The sequence below is a fragment of the Nomascus leucogenys genome, chromosome 6 (genome assembly GCF_006542625.1).
Source record: "Nomascus leucogenys isolate Asia chromosome 6, Asia_NLE_v1, whole genome shotgun sequence".
In the NCBI taxonomy this organism is placed as follows: Eukaryota; Metazoa; Chordata; class Mammalia; order Primates; family Hylobatidae; genus Nomascus; species Nomascus leucogenys.
In genome coordinates this window covers 119,894,808-119,917,272 of record NC_044386.1, presented here as the reverse complement: position 1 = coordinate 119,917,272, position 22,465 = coordinate 119,894,808, and the positions used below count along the sequence as shown (strand labels likewise).

The 22,465-nt window shown below is 39.1% G+C and overlaps 1 protein-coding gene across 1 annotated transcript in view; it reads left to right on the top strand.

Moving 5' to 3' along the window:
- ASB7 (ankyrin repeat and SOCS box containing 7) overlaps positions 1-22,465 on the top strand; it is a 48,943-nt gene that overhangs the window by 8,471 nt on the left and 18,007 nt on the right. Inside the window, exons 4-5 of the mRNA XM_003277552.3 lie at positions 1,320-1,581; positions 18,565-19,170. Of these exons, the coding sequence (XP_003277600.2) occupies positions 1,371-1,581; positions 18,565-19,170 (817 nt within the window). The 5' untranslated portion in view covers positions 1,320-1,370. The remainder of the gene's footprint in view (positions 1-1,319; positions 1,582-18,564; positions 19,171-22,465) is intronic.

Sequence of the window (22,465 nt, the reverse complement as noted above, 5' to 3'; positions counted from 1 at the left end):
TTAAGAGATGAGTCTAATCTATTCCTTCCGGTTAGCACACCTGGAGTGGCTTTCCAGAAGCTTATTAGTTTTCTGTATGTAGTTAAAAGCTTACAAACACACTAAAAATGTTTTTGTATGTGCATGTGAGATGCAACTTTTTACCATTTCACTTTGGACTGTTACTGTTTCCATGAAGGAGGTCTCATTTCACTTTCTTATTTTAATTTTTGAGACAGGGTCTTGCTCTGTATCCCAGGCTAGAGTGCAGTGGCACAATCACAGCTCACTGCAGCCTCCACCTCCCAGGCTCAAGTGATCCTCCTGCTTCTACCTGCCGAGTAGCTGGGACTGCAGGTGCACACTACCATGTCTGGCTAATTTTTTAATTTTGTATTTTTTTGTAGAGACAGGGTCTCACTGTGTTGTCCAGGTTGGTCTTGAACTCCTGGGCTCAAGTGATCCCTTCTGCCTTGGCCTCCCAAAGTGCTAGGATTACAAATGTGAGCCACTGTGCCTGGCTAGATATTTCATTGTATATTGGGTTTTAGTACAGTCCTCTTTTGTGTCCTATTAGAGAGCATGAGAATTCACTGTACTACTTTTCCTTTTAGTAATTTTATCATGTAGTTAATCACCAGATTGTTTAGATTCTTTTTTTTTTTTTTTCTTTTAGACAGAATTTCACTCTGTTGCCCAGGCTGGAGTGCAGTGGCACAATCTCAGCTCACTGAAACCTCCACCTCCCAGGTTCAAGCAATTCTTGTGCCTCAGCCAGTCAAATAGCTGGGATTACAGGCATGTGCCACCACACCGAGCTAATCTTTGTATTTTTGGTAGAGACAGGGTTTCACCATGTTGGCCAGGCTGGTCTTGAGCTCCTGGCCTCAAGTGATCTGCCTGCCTTGGCCTCCCAGAGTGCTGGGATTATAGGCATGAGCCACTGTGTCTGGCCTGATTGTTTAGATTCTTAAGGTTTTAAAATATGTCACTACTTTTTTTGTTGTTTTTTTGAGATGGGGTCTTGCTCTGTGGTCCAGGCTGGAGTGCAGTGTTGCTATCGTGGCTCACTGCAGCTTTGATCTCCTGGGTTCAGGTAATCCTCCCACCTCAGCCTCCCGAGTAGCTGGGACTGATCCCCTGGGCTCAGGTGATCTCCCACCTCAGCCTCCTGAGTTGCTGGGACTATAGGCGTGCACCACCACGCCAGGCTAGTAGTATGCACTGTCATTAGTAAGGTTTACTGATTTAGCAAATGGAATGTTCTGTGATAGTTAATAGACACAGTATCAGGAACCAGTTATTCTAAATTTTACATTTTCTACCTTCTCTTCTTAAAGGCTGATGCCCGTAACCTAATGAATCCTTTGTAAAAAGTGGACTCAGCTAGGATGTTACACCATCATTGTCGAAGGAACCCTGAACTCCAGGAAGAGTTGCAGATTCAGGCTGCAGTGGCTGCTGGGGATGTCCACACGGTGCGAAAGATGTTAGAACAAGGCTATTCTCCAAATGGCCGAGATGCTAATGGCTGGACTCTGCTTCATTTCTCTGCAGCAAGAGGAAAGGAAAGATGTGTTCGGGTTTTTCTAGAACATGGAGGTGAGTTTTGTAGAAGCAAATCTTTTTCCCCATGGAGAAACATAAATTATGTTTAGTTTAAAATGTGTCTGTAATTTTTAATGCTTCTCTTCTGTTAATACTCAACATCTTATTCTCTGTCCTTTGTGAAGATTTGCTATAAGTGTGCCTTTTTGTTTAAAACCAGATTGTTTAAAAGATCAGTTTTATGAATGGATTCTTTTCCCTGAAACTGTAGTTTCTGTACAGCCAGGTTTGCCCAGGTTATTTCAGCTAAGCAACCTTTCTTCAGGTTGTCCAGTTGCTTTTGTTTCAGAAGCAGAAGTGGCTGTGGTATACCCATAATTAGAGAATTGCACAAGTTTCCCCTGTTGATTATTGCTCAAGCATATAGACTGAGCACCAGTGCTTCAAACATCATGGCCTAATGATACCCTATCCTTATCTTTTTGTTTTAGATGCTTTCCTTTGTTATTTTAGAGCACTTGTTTTTTCCAGAAACTGTACATAGTTTGTAGGTATACTATAAGAAGACTGGTTATCTGAGATCTAATTTTGTATAAATATATGCAATTGGAAACTATATTTGACATATTAATGTTTTTGCTTTGAAAAACTGTTGATTCCCATGGTTTTTAAACCAATGATTTTCCAAAACTACTTTCTCCAGTTGAATTTCAGCCTACTTTATTTTCCTAGAGATGGATTTTTTATATATTTTATCATGTATACCCACATTATCTCTGTAAATTATGGTTGCAAGCAGCTTGGTTGGGGACTCAAATTACATACGTGCCATTCTAGGACTTTAATTGCTCTTTAGAAGTGATTTAGTTTCCTTCCTAAGGTGCACTTTGTTACAAAACTAGCCAAACTTACTTGCATTTTGAGGTGCAGAAAAGTGCTGGAAGTTCTAGAATTCTTCTGAGGGTCGTGTGAATAATATGAACGTATGAATACAAGGGCTAACAGGATGGACTGATTGCAGGGCGTGCTGACACTGAGACTAGAAGTAGCCACATGGCCCAGGGGTCCTGAAATGGGAACTATATGCCTGAAATAGTTGACCATTGTCAGAACCCAGAAATTCTCTGGCCTGTGCCTACTTTGTAGCTTGTCTTCCATGTAATTTCACCTTACAACATGAAAACCTCAGTTCTGAAGTTGATGAAAGGGAAATAGAAGTGGAATGCCAGGAAAAAGATCTGTAAAAACTAAAAGGTGGGTATAAAGTCAGAACGGTTAAAATTCTATGCAGGGCTTCGTAACATTAAGACCAAGATCAGTGCTCACAATGTTTATTCCACCTAGTCCTGTTGCTTTTCATTCTGCCAGCCTTACTTTAAAAAAAGTTAATAAAAGTTCTGTTATTCAAGTAATGCATGAATATTGTCTTTTTCAAACAAAGCAAATCTTCAGTTAAATTATACCAATAAAGCCAGAGTCCCCTTTGACTAACCCCTAATCCTTGTCCGTCTGCCTCTGTGTGGATGTAACTGGGTATACATTTGGTTTAGTGCTTATCCTTCTGGAATATTTCCTAACACTATAACATGGACTCCTAGAAATTCAGTCATATGGTCAAGCGTGGTAGCTCACGCCTGTAATCCCAGCACTTTGGGAGGCCGAGGTGAGTGGATCGCCTGAGGTCAGGAGTTTGAGACCAGCTTGGCCAATGTGGCGAAACCCCATCTCTACTAAGAGTGAAAAAAAGTAGCTGGGCATGGTGGCAGGTGCCTGTGATCCCAGGTACTTGGGAGATTGAGGCAGGAGAATCACTTGAACCCAGTGGGTGGAGGTTGCAGTGAGCCAAGATCATGCCACTGCACTCCTGCCTGGGCGAAATTGTGAAACTCTGCTCAAAAGAAAAGAAAAGAAAAATTCTGTCGTATTATGTTGTGATGTTGTGTGTAGTTTTGAACATCAGTGATAATACTGACTGTATAATTCTACAACTGTTGTTTTTTATACAACTATGTGACTTAAAGACTTTTTAATAGCAGGAGTCTGCAAACTTGTTCTGTAAAAGGTCAGATAGGAAACATGATAGGCTTTGTGTGCCATACTGGCTTTTCTAACTACCCAGCTCTGCTGTCGTAGCCTGGAAGCAGCCACAGATAGTATCTAAACTAATGGGTGTGGCTGTGTTCCAATAAAACTTTATCAAAACCAATGGTGGGGGGAAAAAAAGAAAAAAACAGTTGAGGGGCTTAGGGGCTGTAGCAGGGGTGTCCAATCTTTTGGTTTCCCTGGGCCACACTGGAAGAAGAATTGTCTTGGGCCACGAATAAAATGCACCAACACTAGCAATAGCTGATGAGCAAAAAAGCTAAAAAGTCTTATAATATTTTAAGAAAGTTTATGAATTTGTGTTAGGCTGCATTCAAAGCTGTCCTGGGCTGCATGCCCGCCGTGAGCTGCAGGTTGGACAAGCTTGGGCTATAGTTTCTGAATCTTTCTCTCTGTACATACGTATGTATCTAGTTACATGCAGCATAAGGACATTTTGCTCAATCATGGACCCCATTTACAATGGCAGTCCCATAAAATTATAATGCCGTGTTTTACTGTACCTTTTCTATAGTTACGTACACAAATGCCATTGTATTACAGTTGCCTACAGTATTCAGTACAGTAACATGCTGTACAGGCTTGTGGCCTAGGAACAGTAGGCTATATGATAGAACCTGGGTGTGTAGTACGCTGTGCCATCTAGGTTTGTGTGAGTGCATTTTATGATGTTCACACAAGAGCGAAATCACCTAACAACCTAGTCCTCAGAATGTATCCCTGTTGTTAAGCAGTATATGACTATATCTATATATATTTTAATAGCTTTATTGAGATGTAATTCACATGCCACAGAATTCACTCATTTAAAGTGTACAGTTAATGGCTTTTGGCATATTCATAGAGTTGGATATTCATCGCCACAGTCAATTTTAAAACATTTTCATTATCCCCAAAGAAACCTTCTATCGGTTCTATTAATACATATTGATTCACTCTTCTTTTCAGCTGCTGAGTATAGTATTGATAGGTATGGATATACTATCATTTGTTTATTCTCTTTTACTTTTTGAGAATGGCTGAAATTTTCACAGCAGGAGATTTTGTTTTTTGAAAAGATAGTGCATACATACATGGTTAAAAAGCAAATTAAAGCTACTATAGACTGATCAATGAGGGGCAAATCTCTAACTTTTAGCCCCAGTCCCTTACTCGTCTTCCTGGAGGCCATCTCTTTCACTGGTTTCTTTTTACCATCCAGAGATAGTCTATGCATGTAGGCAGAAATATTTTTCCATTTTCTACCTCGTGGCCAGCTCTCTTTTTAAAATGTTCTGTTCCACCTCTTGATTTTTTCACATAACAGTTAATTTAGTGATAATTCCTCATCTGCATAGGACTGTGTCTCAGATTCCATCGTATGGATGTAATTTATTTATACTTACTTTCTATTTTTGGACATTTTAAGTTTTCATTTTTCTGCTACTAGAAACATTACAGAGAATGTCCTTGAATGATCATGTTACATTATGTGAGAGTTTATTTCTTGACTAACTCCTAGAAGTGCATTTGCCAAGTCAAAACATTTTTTATGGATATTGGCAAGTTGTCCTCCAAAGAGATTGTCATCATTTTATGTCCTTACTGACTGGGCAGGATGATGCCTGTTCACCTGCCCTTGCTAGTGATGTACTTAACAGATGGTTTTTCTCTTTCCTGGTGTGATATGCCTGCCTCTCTCTCTTTTTTTTTTTTCTTCGAAAAAATGACATATGAGTAACAAACATTGCAAGACTGGGCTTTTTGTCTTACTGATTTGTTGGAATTGTTTATATATTCTCCTTCGTTGTATGTTGCAATGTCTTCTCTCTTTTTGTAGTTTTTTTTTCACATTCTTGTTTTTGTTGTCGGGCAGAAGTCTACATTTTAATGTAGGTGAATTATGGTTTTCTTTAGCCTTATAGTTTGTGCCCTTGGTGTCTTGTTTAGGAAATATACTGCAGGGTCATTATTTGCCTTTATTTTCTTCTAAAATGTTTTATGATATTTAGCTTTTTAATCTGTTCAGAATTGGCTTTGGTGTATATGAGGTAGCCTGGTACAGTTTCACTTTTTTCCCATAAAGATAGCCTAAATCATGCCTTCTTTCTTCATTACTGTGCACTAGGTCAGATATAAAGTTTTCATAGATGTGTGGTTCCATTTCTGAGTTTTTATTTAAAACAAATATTTTGGATAAGCCCTATATTTGTTTTTATATAGCACCTTTTACCTGATACCCTTTCTCTAGTAGAATAAGCGATTCAGAAAGTGTTTCACCTAGTATATTACGAATCAACTTAGAAAAATTAGTAGAAGAAAACACCTACTGCCCCACTTGCTTATGGCCACTTGTGGTGCTTAGGCGTGCCCTGTATTTAGTCTAGTCCTGGCTTCTGACCTCTAGATCAGTGTAGCTAACTGTATGTTTAACCTCTGCACTCTCATGGCTCATAGACATCGCCAGCACAGCGCATGTTCTCACCACGGTGTTCATTCTAGCAAGTGTCACCACAGCCTCTGATTGCCATGCCAGAAATCTAGAAACCATCTTTGGTACCTTTTCCTTACCTCTAATATGACTGATTGCTAAGTCTTATTGATTCTGCCTCCTGAAAAGTTGTCAGATCTTTTCACTTCCTTTCCCTGGAGATGCTACCCCATTCTTGGGACAGGAAACATTCCTCACCAGGACTGTTACAGTGGTCTCTTCCATCCCTGCCTCCATTCTTGCCCCCTCCCAACCAGTCTCCAAATAATGTGACCTGTTAAAATGGAAATAAAAATATTTCCTTTTAAAAATCCGTAATTGGTTTCCCATTTTTCTTAGGATGATATTCAAAGTTTATAATGTGATCCACATGGCCCTGCAGTACCTGGCTCCTCTTACCTTTCCAGCTGCAGCTTTGAGCCACAGCCCGTCTGCATTCTTTCAGAGTCACTGAGTGCAAAGGTTTTGGCCTGGGACCCTCTTGGGTCACTCTTCTGCTCACTCCCCACCGCTGCCCCATCACCTTGCTCTGCCTGCTTCTCTCTCAGCTCTTACTGATCATTTTCCCAGGGAAGCCTTCTCTTACCAGCCAGACCAGGTCACCTAGGCTTCTTATATAGATCCCTGCTATGTGATACTATTGTTCCCTGTGTGACGTTATCCCTCTGTTATATGATATTATTGTTCCCTGTACCTTTTTATTATTACAGCTATCATAAGCATAATGAGTTGTTTTATAGTTCTTTATTTAACGTCTATATCTCTGATTAGTCTAAAGCTTCTTGAGGGTAGAACCCATATCTGTTTTGCTTCCATCAAGAAAGAGCAAAAACTAACACCAATTATCTAAAGTAATTGTTCCTCAGTTTTACAGAGACAAGGCTAATCTTTTCTTTTATCAAAAAATACTGGAAATGGGCCACCTTATGGTGGGATTATAAAGTTGCTTGAATACATCATGCATCCCCCCACCCCCCACGGGGTCTCCCTGTTTCACCCAGGCTGGAGTACAGTGGCACAATCATAGCTCATCACAGCCTCTACCTCCTGGGCTCAAGCAGTCCTTCCACCTCAGCCATACCTGTTCCTTTCAAAACAATGTAGTTTCTTTTCTTTTTCATTTATTTATTTTTTTTGAGATGCAATCTCGCTCTGTCACCCAGGCTGGAGTGCAGTGGCGTGATCCCGTCTTACTGCAACCTCCGCCCGCCAGATTCAAGCGATTCTCCTGTCTTAGCCTTCCGAGTAGCTGGGACTACAGGCGTGTGCCACCACACTCGGCTAATTTTTTTTTTTTTTTAGTAGAGGTGGGGTTTCACCATGTTGGCTAGGCTGGTCCCAAACTCCTGATCCCAGGTGATCTGCCCACCTCGGCCTCCCAAAGTGCTGGAATTACAGGCATGAGCCACCGCGTCCGACCTCAAAACAATGTAGTTTCTTTAAAAGTCTGTGAACTCCAGTCAGATTGGCTCCTCCTGTTAGTAGCTTATTTTGTGGTGGATAGTAAACCAGAATGAAGTCAAAGATCCCAACAGGGAACAGTGAGTGGACTAACGCATAAGAAACAAGACTTGACTTTTCACTCTCTCTTTTTCTCTCTCGCCTTCTCACCCTGCTCTGTGTGTGTGTGTGTGTGTGTGTGTGTGTGTGTGTGTGTGTGTGTAGAGAGACAGAGAGAAAGAAAGAACAAGAATTCATGTAGATAGGTAGACAAGGTGGCCAGCTGATCCTTTATAAACTATGTATTCAGCAAATATTTATTGAGCACCTAATAGATGCCAGGCCCAGGGTTGGGCCCCGAGATGCAGAAATGAGCAAATATGGGGCTCTCCTTCTGGTACTTCATCATTTGCTGGGGGATGGAGTTATAGCCAACATTTATTGAGGGTTTAGTATATGCCAAATTCCTCACAACTCTTTCAGGATAATAAGTATTATCAGTTTTTACATTAAAAATTCTAAGCTATAGAAGAGTAAGTAATTCACGCAAGGTCATTACTTCATAAGCAGTGGAGCTGGGATTCTAACCATTGTCTTCTATAATTCTGTATTGCCCCTAAGAAAACAAGGCAGTTCCGAAAGAGTGAATTTAAGTGCCATGTGTAATAAGGTCCTCACTGTCTGCTGGGGTGGGTGGACGAGTGCAAGGAAGACTTCCTAGATAAAGCGGGGTTGGAGTGGAAACCTGGAAAGGTGAGGCAAGGATGGAGGCTGGAAGGATGGAGGTGTGGAATTACTCCAACTCAGGGGACACTGCATGTGACGGGTTGAAGGACAGAAGGAGCACTTTTGGTTTTAGGAGCTGAAAAATGTTCAGTAAGATTGGAGTATATCCAATAATTTATTGTAGGGACATTGGTGAGGTGTCAAAACCTTTGACAGAGGAATGGGAGAACAGATTCGTGCTTTAGTAAATTAGCTGGTTATTGTATGTGAACAACATATCAGAAGGGCGTAAGCCCTAAGGCAAGAAGAGTAGCTGGGATATGAGGTGAGAGTGAAATAAATCAAGAATAACTGAGGTTTTGGCCTGAGGATCAGGAAGAAAAGAGTTGCCGTTAATTGAAATGAAGATTAGTAAAGGAGCAGGAGGGAAGCTAGCCAGGTGCAGTTTAATAAATGGGACATAGGTGTCTAACACCAGTCACTCACCCAGCTAGAAATTACTCAAATATATTGATGGGTCAGATTTTACTAATGTTAAATTCATATACCCGCCTGGTAAAACCATCGATCAGTGATCACGCAGAGCCAGCCAAAATTAGAGGAAGAGGTTGCATGTAACCATAGTTTGGGGAGAGCGCTGTGACCACAGGCAGCCTGGTGAGGAGCGGCCACGTGAAGCCACACTTGCTGCTGCCTCTGGAGAAATCCATTGAGAAAATGAGTGAGTTTGAGTTGAGTCACTGATGCTACCTGTATTCCAAAAGGAAAACAGTGTGGCTCTCTTTCTAGTTTAATCTAAGCCTGTGCTGTCCATAGCAGGTGTGGTTATTTAAATTTCAGCCAAGTTAGTTAAAAAGCTCAGTTCCTGGGACACACTAGCCATGTTTTAAATGGTTGCGTGTGACGAGTGGCTGCCATATTGGAGAGCACAGTTGTCCTTTGGTATGTACAGGGGATTGGTTCCAGAGCTACCCCCTCAGTGTAACAAAACCACAGTTGCTCAAGTCCATGGTGGAAAATGGCATAGTGTTTGCATATAACCTACACATATCTTCCTGTATACTTTAAAATCATCTTTCAAGTACTTATAATACCTAACACACTGTGAATGCTGTGTAAGTAGTTGTTATACTGTATTGTTTTTTAAAAATGTATTTTTATTGTTGTATTGTTATTTCTAATTTTTTAATCAAATTATTTTTCATCTGTGGTTTGTTGGCGCTCTGCTAGGGAGCACATGGATATGAAGGGCTGACAGTGGAACATTGGCCTGTGCGTAGAAGTGACATTTTGCTGCTTTACTTGCAAGCATCCTGCTTCAAAATGATGAAAACTTAGGGTTTTACAATGGTCCAAAAATATTTGAGATCTTAAACACAAATGGGATGCATGTAATAGCACATCTGTACAAATCCTGGTAGTCTTTCTGACCAGGTTAATGTACTGTTAGAATCGTGATGAAAGAGTCTCTGTTATAAATAAGGGTGGAAATTGTAACAAACTCGTTATTATCTTCGTTTTCCAATTTTGAGTCTTCTAAAAACTCCAAGACCATGCTGGACATTTCAAGAAAATAACGTTGAAGAGACAATGTCCTCGTGCATTTATTCATCTTCAGATTCAGTGTTTATACAAATTGGCCTGAGGGCAGTTGGCTAAAGCTCCAGAAGTCAAGTCTATAAAGCAGATCCCCAGAGGAACCTGAGAAAACCTCTCGATAAAGTAGGTAAAATCCTTTTGGTGAAACATGAAAAAAAGTAAGAGATAAGGGGGTAATCAAAGAAATGCACAGAAGAATGGTGAAAAATATTTTTAGCATTTCAAAAACGAAAGATTTTGCAGATGATAATTCCAAATGTGGTGAAACTGGCACACTGATGGGAATTTTTGGAAAGCAGTTTAGTAGTATGTATTGAAGTCTTAAAAATAGTTTCTCTTGCCAATATAGAATTTATATTAACTCTACTCATTTAAATTAAGTTTGTAATGATTAGATTAAATAGAATTCTTTTAACATGGCCAGAGGAATCAGTCTTAAAAGCAGGAAATATTTTCTATATGAAAGTTTCGCCTTTCTGAATGTCATGATGTATTTTAAAAAAAGCCTACCTTTCATTGTATATAATTTTTCAAACGTAGGCATTCTCAATGCCCAAATATAGAGAAGCAATTCAGTAATTAGAGTATGGTTACAGCTATGTATAACTTTTTAAAAATGTGTAGAAGAAAAGCTGAAAGTCTAACATTGACAGTAGTTATTAGGAAATGCTGTTCTTTTACCTTTGAGTACTTTTGCCACAGACAGTATAAATATATTTTATCATCATTTCATCTTTTAAAATAAAATATAAGACAATAATTATGAAATTAAATTGTTGGGCTTATAACATGTAAAGATGAAATATATGACAGTAATTGCAAAGAAAGGAGCTATATTGAAACAGTTTCTGTATACGTCTAGAATCCAGTAATCCCAAAGTAAAAACAAGAATGAAATAATAAAGAGAATAATTGAAATCAGTGGAATTGAAAATGGGCAAATGATAGAGAAGATAGATGGAACTAAAAAACAAAAAAGGATTCTTTGAAAAGATAGTAAAATTGATGAATCTTTGTCTAGAATGGTGAAAAAAAAAAAATAGGAGAAAAGATACATAACCAATATCAAGAGTGGAAGAGAGATTCCCTGTAGTACTGGAAGTCCTAGCCAGAGCAGTCAAGCAAGAGAAAGGAATAAAAGGCATTCAAATTGGAAAAGAGAAAGTCAAATTGTTCCTCTTTGCTGATGATACGATCTTATATCTAGAAAAACCTAAAGACTTTACCTAAAAAACTCTTAGATCTGATAAATCAGTACAGTTGTAGGATACAAAATCAACATACAAAAATCAGTAGCATTTCTATATACCAGTAATGAAACAGGCAAAAAAAGAAATCATGAAGGTATCTCACTTATAATAGCTACAAAAAAGAAAAAGAAAAAAGAAAAAAACCCAACAACCTAGGAATAAATTTAACCAAGAAGATGAGAGCTCTCTACAAGGAAAACTACAAAGCACTGATGAAACAAATCGAAGAGGACACAAACAAATGGAAAGACATCCCATGCTCATGGATTGGAAGAATTAATATTGTTAAAATGACTCTTCTATCCAAGGCAATCTGTAGATTCAATGCAACTTCTATCAAAACACCCACATCATTTTTTCAAAGTTAGAAAAAAAATCCTAAAATTCATATGGAACCAAAAAAGAGCCCAAATAGCTGAAGCAATCCTGAGCAAAAGGGACAAAGCTGGAGGCATCACACTACCTGACTTCAAAATATACTACAAGGCTCTAGTAACCAAAACAGCATGGTATTGACCTAAAAACAGACACAGACCGATGGAACAGAGAATCCAGAAATCTACGTATTTTTAGCAAACTGATTTTCGACAAAGATAACAAGAACATACTTTGGGGAAAGGACACCCTTGGACACCCTCTTCAGGTAAATGTTGCTGGGAAAACTGGATATCCATATACAGAAGAATAAAACCAGACCCCTGTCTCTCACCATATGCAAAATAACACAAGATGGATTAAAAACATGAACATAAGACCTGGAACCACACATCTACTGGAAGAAAACAGGGAAAACACTTCAGGACATTGGTTTAGGCAGAGATTTTATGGCTAAGACCTCAGAAACACAACTAAAACATAGGCAAATGGGACTATATTTTAGAAACTGAAAAACCTCTCTACAGCAAAAGAAACAATAGAATGAAGAGACAACCTGTTGAATGGGAGAAGGTATTTGCAAACTGGCATCTGACAAGGGACATTGTAATATCCAGAATATTCAAGGAACTCAACAGTAAAAACAACAAATAATCCCATTAAAAAGTGGACAGGTCAGGCGTGGTGGCTCACATCTGTAATCTCAGCACTTTGGGAGGCTGAGGTGGGTGGATCACCTGAGGCCAGGAGTTCAAGACCAGCCTGGCCAACATGGTAAAACCCCATCTCTACTAAAAATACAAAAATTAGCTGGGCCCGTGTGGTGGTGGGTGCCTGTAATCCCAGCTACTTGGAGGCTGAGGCAGGAGAATCGCTTGAACCTGGGAGGCAGAGGTTGCAGTGAGCCAAGATCGTGCCACTGCACTCCAGCCTGGGCAACAAGAGCAAAATTCCATCTCAAAAAAGCAAAAGTGAGCAAAAGACACAAATAGACATTTCTCGAAAGAAGACATGCAGATGTCCAGCAGGTGTGTGAGAAATGGCTCAATATCGTTAATCATCAGGGAAATGCAAATCAAAACCATAGTGAGATATCTTATCCCAGTTGTCATGGCTATTGTTAAAAAGACAAAAAATAACAGATGCCAGCGAAGAGGCAGAGAAAAGAAAACTCTTAATACGGCGTCAGTGGGACTGTCAATTAGTACAACCACTGTGGAAAACTGGACATTTCTCAAATAAACTAAAAATAGAAATACTATATAATCCAGCAGTCCCACTACTGAGTATCCAAAGGAAATCAGTATATCAAAGGAATACCTGCACTTGTGTGTTTATTACAGCACTATTCACAATAGCAAATATTTGGAATCAACCTAAGTGTCCATTGTGGTATATATACACACAATAGAATACAGTTGGGCCATAAAAAATGAGATCATTTGCAGCCACGGATGACGAGGTCATCATGTGAGGTGAACTAAGTCAAGCACAGAAAGACAAATATCATGTTCTCACTCATGTGGAAGCTAAAAACAGTTGGCCTCTCGACAGTAGAGAATAGAAGATAGATAACAGAGGCTGGGAAGGGTATGTTGGTGGTAGGAGGAGATGGAGAGAGGTTGGTTAATGGGTTCCATTCGTTAGAAGAAATAAGTTCTGACGTTCAATAGCAGAATAGGGTGACTATAGTTAACAACGTGTTATGTATCTCAGAGTAGCTGCAAGCAGAGACTTGAAGTGTTCCCAGCTCATAGACGTGATAAATGCTGGAGGTGATGATGGATAACGCAAATACCCTGACTTGATCATTACACATCTGTGCATGTAATAAATACTCACATATACCCAATAAACATGGAAAATATCACATACCAATAAAAAAATTTAAAAAGAACATAAGGGGTATGTCACTACAGATCCTGTAGACATCAGAAAGATTAGGAGTATAATGGGCACCTTTGTGCCATTAGGAAAAATGGACAGATTTCCTGATGCACATTGCTAAAACTGACCCAAGGAAAAAACAGATTAATAGCCTTATATCAATTTAAGAAATCTAGCTTATAACTAAAACTTCTTACTGAGAACACTTTAGGCCCAGCCGGCTTCTCATTGAATTATTTCAGATATTAAAGGACATAAATAAGAATTCTACACAGATTTTTTGACAGGGGAGGGAACACTTCCAAGCTTGTTGTATGAGGCTTGTGTAGCCCTGATAAAGACCAAAACAAAGACCTTGGAAGAAAACTATAGGCCAATATTTTTCATGACAATAGATATAAAAATTCTTAACGAAATATTGGCAAATCCAGTCTGTTGGTGTATAAAAAAAAGGCATTATGCCCAAATAGTATTTATTCCAGGAATACAATATTTGTTTACCATCTGAAAATCAATAGGCTGAGTAATTGCCACATTAGAATAAAACAGAAATACCTAACAATCGTTTCAGTAGATTCAGAAAATGGGACAGTCTTAAATACCTTCACGAGAAAGACGGGAAACCAGAAGCAGAAGGTGATTTGCAAAGCAATGAAAAGCTACAGCTTCCCGGGTGGTGAACTACTGAATTCTTTCCTTTTAAGATCAGGAACCAAGGGAAGGGTCTGTGCTTTTGCCGCTTTATTCAGCATTCTCCTGTAGGTTCTAACCAGTGGAATGAGGGCCGAGCAGTAATCAAGGGTCATGAATTGGAAAGAAAGAAGTCAAACTGTCTTTATTTGCAGAGAACATAATTGCGCATGTAGACCCTGGCAAGAAAACTACAAATGTGTTCTAGAACTAAAAGTGATTTTGGGTAGATTATAGAATACACAAGTCAGTGTACAAAAATCAATTTTATTTCTATCAGCAGTCATCATTTGGAAAATGGAATTTTAGCTCATTATAATAGCAACAAAGTTTAAAATATTTAAGAATAAATTCAACAAAAGGTATGCATGACATATATAAGCTATAAAACATTGCTGAAGAGAATTAAAGAAGACCTATATAGAAGACTATCCCAGGTTTATGGTTTGGAAGAATCAATATTGTTTAGATCATTTTGGAGAGATTGCCATCCTTAGAGTCAGTGGAGTTCTAGTCAAAATTCCAGTAGGCTTGTTTGAAGAATTGACAAGCTGATTCTAAAATTTATTATCCCAAATATTAATGATTTTAAAGAAGGCCAGAGAACTTAAGCTACCTGCTATTAAAACTTGCTATAAGCTACAGTAGTCAAGACAGTGTGGGACTGGTGTATGGAGAGACTTTTAGGTCAATGGAACAAACAGAATTAAGAAATAGAGCTACACTTTTATGGTAAATTGATTTTCAGCAGTGACACTAGGGTAAATCATTAAGAAAAGAGTCCTTTTAACAAATTGTGCTTTAACAAGTAGATATCTTTGTGGAGAGTACTGAACCTTGAACTTACATTATACCACACACAAAAATTAATTATGGGCCATTGATCTAAATGTGAGAGTTAAAAGTGCAAAATTCATAGAAGAAAAAAAAATCTTTGTGACAGTGCATTGAGCAAAGATTTTTAAAATAGGATACAAAACTACAAAGTGTGAAATAAATAATGGGCTCCATCAAAATTAAGAGTTTTGCTCTTCAAAACAAAATACAGAAAATGAAAAGGCAAGCAACAAACTAGGAGAAAATATTTACAAAACACATCTGACAAAAGGCTTGTATCAGAATATACACAGAATTTGTACAACTCATTAATGAGACAACCAATAAAAATGGATTAAGGAGGTGAACAGACAATTCACAAAACAAAGTATATGAATAAGTTCAGTATAACTAGTTATTAGGGAAATAGAAATTAAAAGCACAATAAGCCATGATTTTACCTCTAGAATGAGTGAAATTAAAATTACTAATGATACCAAGATGTAGAACAATTTCAACTCATCCATTGCTGATGAGAATGTAAAATGGTGTAGCCATTTAAAAAGGAACTTATAAAAGTTTAATGTGCATTTAACATATGACCCAGCAAGTCTCTTGTAGGTTATTAAACCCAAGTGAAATGAAAACACACACTCTGTCCCTCTCTCCTTCTCTGTCTCTCACTCTCTCTCTCTCTCTCTGTCTCTCTCTCTCTCTCATATATTAATTCATGATAGCATTATTCAAATAGGCTCAAATTGGTAAGAACTCAAATGCCCATCTTCTCATGAATTGATTAATAAAACTATATAGTATACAGTACTATCCAGCAATACAAAAGAATGAACTGTTGATACAACATGGCAGTATTCTGGAAACATCCTGCGAAGTGAAGTAAGTCAAACACAAAAGTCTAAATATGATTCTATTCATATGAATTTCCAGAAAAGACAAAACGTTTTTTTTGATCAATGGTTTGCCTGGGACCTAGAGTCTGGGAAGGGCTAAAGAGAGATGAAGGAACTTTTTGAGGTGATGGAATGTTCTATATTTTAAATAGGGTGGTGGGTTATATACCTGTATACAATTATCAGAGCTCATCTGTACCCTTAAAGTGAATGCCTTTTACCTTAATAAAGCTGTTAGAAAAAAAAATCCCCTTATATTCATAGGTAATGTTTCTTTGCTTCTGTTTATATACATTAAATTTTTTTTTCTGGTAAATTTAAGTGAACTTGTTGAGATTATGCTACAGCTTATTTAAAATAAGTTCCACCTGGGGAGAAAATGTTTGATGAGGGGACAAAGTAATAAGTTTGGTGGGGATGCTGTTTTAGATGAAATGTTTAGGGAAGGCTTTTCTTTTTTTGATAAAAGGACATTTGAGTGGATACAGAGTGACATGAGTTCAATTAACGTTTTCTTTTCACATCTTGTACATTTCTTACTGAATTTATGTCTAGGTGTTTTGTAGTTAATGTTGCTATTAAAATGAGATTTTTCTTACCTTATTTCATGGGCTAATCTTTAAATTACATTTGTTTGCATTTTCATTGCTTTCTAATCTCCCATTTGATTTTAACAGAGACTATGCAGATCATTGTTGTGTGTGTTAATCTCTGTTTTTCCTTTGCTCAGTGTAGCATCAAAATGTACATAGAACCTAAAAGAGACCTGAAAGGGAAACCAAAGATGCAAGTGCAGTGTTTTGTAACATAATTTTAATTTTACCATCAAATAGAAGGAGTATAGGATACAAATAAGGATGTTGGCTGAAAGGTGGGAGATGCAAGTGCAATGTTTTGTAACATAATTTTAATTTTACCGTCAAATAGAACGAGTATAGGATACAAATAAGGATGTTGGCTGAAAGGTGGGAGATGCAAGTGCAGTGTTTTGTAACATAATTTTAATTTTACCATCAAATAGAACGAGTATAGGATACAAATAAGGATGGTGGCTGAAGGGTGGGAGAAGTGAAAGAAGGTATTCTTAAATTTCACTTGCAGATTAAGAGGGAATGTCTGCAAGCAGTTGACTGGCCAGGTATAGATTAGAAATTACCTCTGGCAAGATTTTTTGTTTCATTTGAATGGGAGGGCATCTTGTAGATTTCACACCTGACTTTGAACTTTTGGTAAGTGATGCACCTGAAACAGGCTTGAGTGACTTGAGGGCTCAGCACTTATCTGCCCAGTGGAAACATTAGTATCATGCTCATGCCTTACCAGCAGATGGCAGCAAAATGCTGTGTTAAAATGTTCTTTCCCTACTTAAATTTAAGTCCTATAGTAAACAGGTACTGTGTATTTTTCTTTCAGTTAAGACCGAGGTAGATATAATGCCCTGATTTCCCCTAAATAGATACAACTAATACTACCATTGTGTACTGTCACTTTACAGTAAATGTTTTTAGAAATCTACATGATATGACTTACCTAAAAAAAACTTATTTTGCATAGGTTTTGTTACCAACTCCTTCACTGAAATACTCTCCACAGTGTTATTATTGTACATATAGTTTCCTGCCTCAGATTTTTCTAAGAGAACCATTTGTCATAATATGTTCTAGACCTAAATAACATTTATTAAGCAATACGTGAGTTTTTACTCACCTGTGGAGGCTGTGTGTGTGTATGTATGTGTATGTGTGTGTGTAAAACATTAATGATTTTTTTTCTTTTATTAAAAAGCCAAAAATTAAGGTGACTTTTACAAGAAGAGAGCATTTTCATCCTGGGTAGTTAGGTCTGATCAGTTTATCTTTTACATGGAATTGCTGGCTTCCAGGAGGTGCCCTGCATAACCAGTCCTTGTCCCTCTTCTGCCCACAGCCAGGGATGCCATGGGGTGAACGCCATCAAGAACCAACCTTTGGCTTAATGAAAGATCCGAGGCCAGTGACGAAAGTCTGTGACTTGAGTCATATAGCAGATAAATTATTATAATTGTTTTTTCTTCCCCAGAGATCAGTCATTAGGAGAGGTTTTTGGAACTGCTTTAGAAAATAATATTTATACGATGCTGAGGTTATTCACATAATGCATTGCTTAATTCTTATAAACTCCAAAGTTCATGTAAAACTAAGAATTCAGAATAGACTTCTACCTTGTGAAAAAACAATTTATCAAGATTACTTGACATATATGTGAGATGCTTTGCATTTTTACAGACCACAGAAAAACTTTTTTCTTATTACTTAATATACCCTAAGACAACAGTGTGTCAGATCATAGTATATCCGTAATTTAGAGCAGCAGATATTGCTACACATGCTTCTCTTTAAGACCGAGAAGAAGCACAAGAGAAAATAAAAAACTTCAAAACAGAAGAGAAACATGAAACAGTGCAGAGATGAAGGAGTTGAGTAGCCAAAGGCAGTTGGTTAAATTAACAAAGACGGGGGACGTGGTGATCTGTACTCCGTGTTTTTTGTGTATATCTTTTTAAACACTTTGTCCTTCTCCTTTCGTTAACCCAGACGTGATAACATTCTACAAAATTTATTTTCCATTAAAACCAGACTTGAATTAAACTGAGGAAAACAGTACTTGATATTCATTACAGTGTTTGGTTGCTTCACATTTTATATGAGAATTGGCCACAGTTTGCAGTGCCATGGTAATGTTTGTTGTTTTGTCTTAGAGTCTGCTAATACTTTCATTTTGGTTTTAACTCCAGCTGATCCTACAGTTAAAGACTTAATCGGAGGCTTCACGGCTCTTCATTATGCAGCCATGCATGGCCGGGCCCGCATTGCACGCTTGATGTTAGAATCCGAATACAGGAGCGACATCATTAATGCAAAAAGCAATGACGGCTGGACTCCCCTCCATGTGGCTGCCCACTACGGCAGGGACTCATTTGTCCGGCTTCTCCTGGAGTTCAAGGCTGAGGTTGACCCACTCAGTGATAAAGGTACCACACCGCTTCAGCTCGCCATTATCCGAGAGAGGTCCAGCTGTGTGAAAATCCTCCTGGACCACAATGCCAACATCGACATTCAGAATGGTTTCCTGCTGCGATACGCCGTGATCAAAAGCAATCACTCTTATTGCCGAATGTTCCTTCAGAGAGGGGCAGACACAAACTTGGGTCGCTTAGAAGACGGACAGACTCCTTTACACTTATCTGCCCTTAGGGATGATGTGCTCTGTGCACGGATGTTATATAATTACGGAGCAGACACGAACACACGGAACTATGAAGGACAGACCCCATTGGCTGTTTCAATAAGTATTTCTGGAAGTAGTCGACCATGTTTGGATTTCTTACAAGAAGTCACAAGTATGTAATATAATTATTACTTTATTGCATTTTTTTAAAATTTGCACCTTCTGAGGAGCTTAATGTGTTTTTGCAACTTAAGATGACTAGATATTAATCATTCCTATAACCACTGCTTGGTAAGCGATGCCTCATTCTTCTGAAATAAAAAAAACTTTGACTGTATCACAAGATTTCATAAAAATTCAATTGTGTTTCTAAATGTAATAGGGGTAGACAGTAAGAGTGAAGGAAGGAATGGAGAGAAGGACAGAAAGGAGAATTTTTTTTAGATGGACAAAGATCTGTGTTAGAACAAGGCAATTCCTGTTGGTCATAAGGATAATCTTACCTGGCTTCCATTGACTTCAAGTTGAGGAGTTAGAGGGAGAATTTTGGATTTTAGATTCCTTAGCTGTGAAAATATCCTAGAATTTGTGCTTTATTGCTAAGTTGTTCACGTTTTAATTGTGGCTTTTCTGCTTCATGAGAACCCATATGAAATGGAACAGTGGTACTGTTTATTTAGGGTTACTGCTAGTGGAAGTTAAGGATGCTAGAAATTGTTGTAAGAAAATATTTGCTAGCAGTGGGAAGTGTGGCACCACAGTCCCTGGACCACATGGCTTCCATTGTATTTGAACTTTTTTGTGTGGGTGCTTTTTTTTAAAGCCTAGAAGTGTCTGGCCCACTTTCTGTAGTAACGCGTGCGTCCTAGTTGTTTCTCTGATGGGGTATCAGTTTGTGTGTACGTAGCCATCCTCTCTTGTCAAGCTTCCATGTGACCAGTTGAATGTGTGTCTCATGCTTAATGTCCAACATGAAGGTAAAATCTGTAAACAAAATTGATTTTGCTGAACTTTTTAATGAATTCCTGTTTCCTCACTGGTTTTGAACCTTTGGTCATTACTATAGAAGAAGACATGTTAACATCCTGGGTACCAGCTACTAGAGGACAAGGGCTTTACTTGACCTGCTTGTAAGTAACCCACTCTACCCCTTGGAGCTGACCTTTGGAGTACAAATTTGCTTTATGAAGAAACAAAATGTAATTTGAAGTTTGCAGATTCATGGAAGAAAAGATGCAATTATTATTACTAATGTTTTCAGACTAAAGCATAAGAAGAAATCACACTACTTAGTCTCCTCAGTGCTGGCCAGTGCCAGTTTCTGTAATGTTGGAAATGGTCTCTCTTTGCTGTCCAGTATAGTAGCCACTGGTCCCAGGTGGGGACCCATTGAGCAGCTGTTAATGTGACCATTGCCACTGAGGAACTGAAATTTTTCTTTTATTTAATTGCGATTTAAGTTTAAATGGCCACAAGTGCCTGGTGGTTCCTTTGTTGGTCCACACAGATCTGCCTGTCTTGGGAGAGGTATTTGGGGCTGACTGGTGAGTGCTCCATTGCAGAAAGCTTTTGAGACGCACAGAAGTACCCAAGATGGGAGATGTGATGCCCGCAGGGCTGCAGTTCCTGCTTGCCTTGTTGTTCTTTCAACTTCTACATTAGAGACTTAGTTATAATGAGTGTGGCCGCCCTTAGGAAGGCATGTTATATACTCACTTAAATGCCTCAGCCCCTTTTTTTTAAAATACTTTGTTCAGCGGTTAATGGCGTAGACTAGAGCTAGACTGCAGGAGTTTGAGCCCTAACTCTATCACATGTTAGCTGTGACCTTGGGCAGGTCACCTAATCTCTCTGTGCCTTAGTGTCTTCACCTTCAAATTAAGATAATATAGGCTTGTTATGAGGATTAAATGAGTTAATAGTTATAATGCACTTAACACTTAAAACGTTCCTGTTCTTTGTAATTGTTTTTCAAGATAAAGTGTAACTAATAAACTGAGGGTGGATTAACAGCAAGGACTGGCTTGCCACCAACAGAACAAATCTTTAGATTCTTATTCAACTCAAGCCTCCAAGTTTCAACCCTGTATACAACTGTTCAAAGTCTGTATGTGGAGGCCCGCAGCCAGGTGGCCGAGAGGAGCTGCCGGGCAGGACGAGCACGTGGGCAGCTGCCCTGTGTCCCTGAGCCTTCAGAGCTGCCCCTAGCAGTGCTGTTGGACAGCAGGAATGTTGAGTGAAAGACTCACATGCACTTTAAAATGTGAGCAGATAGAAACATCAGTGGGGACTGCCTCTGTCTGTGCTTAGGTTCTCCACTGCACGAGGAGCAGAGCTGTGCGCCCAGGAGGTCCTCAGTGAGTCCTAGCACTCTGGCTGACTGCGCACAACGAGGGGTGGGGACTGAGGAAGCGCTGGCTGCTTTCCTGAGTGCAGGGCCCTCTGTCTGTTAAGGCTCCAGTTGTCCTCTGTCTTCAGGTGCCTCCACATAATTTAGCATTTCTTGACTCTCCAGTGGTGTTTCCTGCCAACAGCAAATTTGGTGTCTCTGCTTCACCTGTGTGTTCTTTGGCTCCAAATAGGTTTTCTTTTCCTGGTGAACACCATGGGCTAGAAGGAGCAGCTGTGGTTGATGCTCTGGACTGAGCTTTCTCATGAAAAGCAGCTTGAAAGAAGGTTGGTTAGTTCAGGGAACACTAAATCAAAGCTGAGAGCTTCTTCTAGCCCGCGTGCCGTGAGCACCGCGCCCCAGGCATCGTGCTGTTGGCTTATGATTGGAGATCGCAGACTGCCGAGGTCTAAGGACAGCAGAGAGGCCACATGGTGGTCTTCGTTCGGGGACGTTTTACTCTTCATCACACTGTTTTGACTAGAAACAGATGATTTAAATTGGAAGAGACCAAAAAAATTATAATACCAGAATTTAAAAACTACTCTGGCGTTTTGGAAAAATTGCCATAAAAACTCTGATATATAGTGCAAACACAGACAAACAAAAAAAACAGAGCGCACCCGTGGCTTGGTAATAAGGTAGCATCTGCTTGTGACCTGTTGGTGCTGAGTAGGGGGAGAGGCCATGAAGAGCTGCTGTTGCTGTTCCCTACAGCCAGCATTCAGACCTCAGAACCTGCCCCCTTCCGGGATGGCAGGAGCGCAGCAGGGCCCATCCATGGAGGAGCCACTTCTCTGTGCCCAGGAATGATAAACACAGCTCAGAGGAGCCAGAGCACCTGCCTGAATAATGAGTGTCACCTGTGGAAGGAAAGCTGCGTCCTGCTTAGTTAGCAGTGTTTATAAGAAGCCAGTTTTTGGTTTTTTACTTGTAGCCAAAAAAAAAAAAAAAAAAAAAAAGAATGGCATGAATAAATTAAAGAGAGAACAGTGAAGGTGTGACCCGTGTCAAGTAGAAATGGTAGTGACAGCTGGGCGCAGTGGCTCATGCTTGTAATCCTAGCACTTTGGGAGAC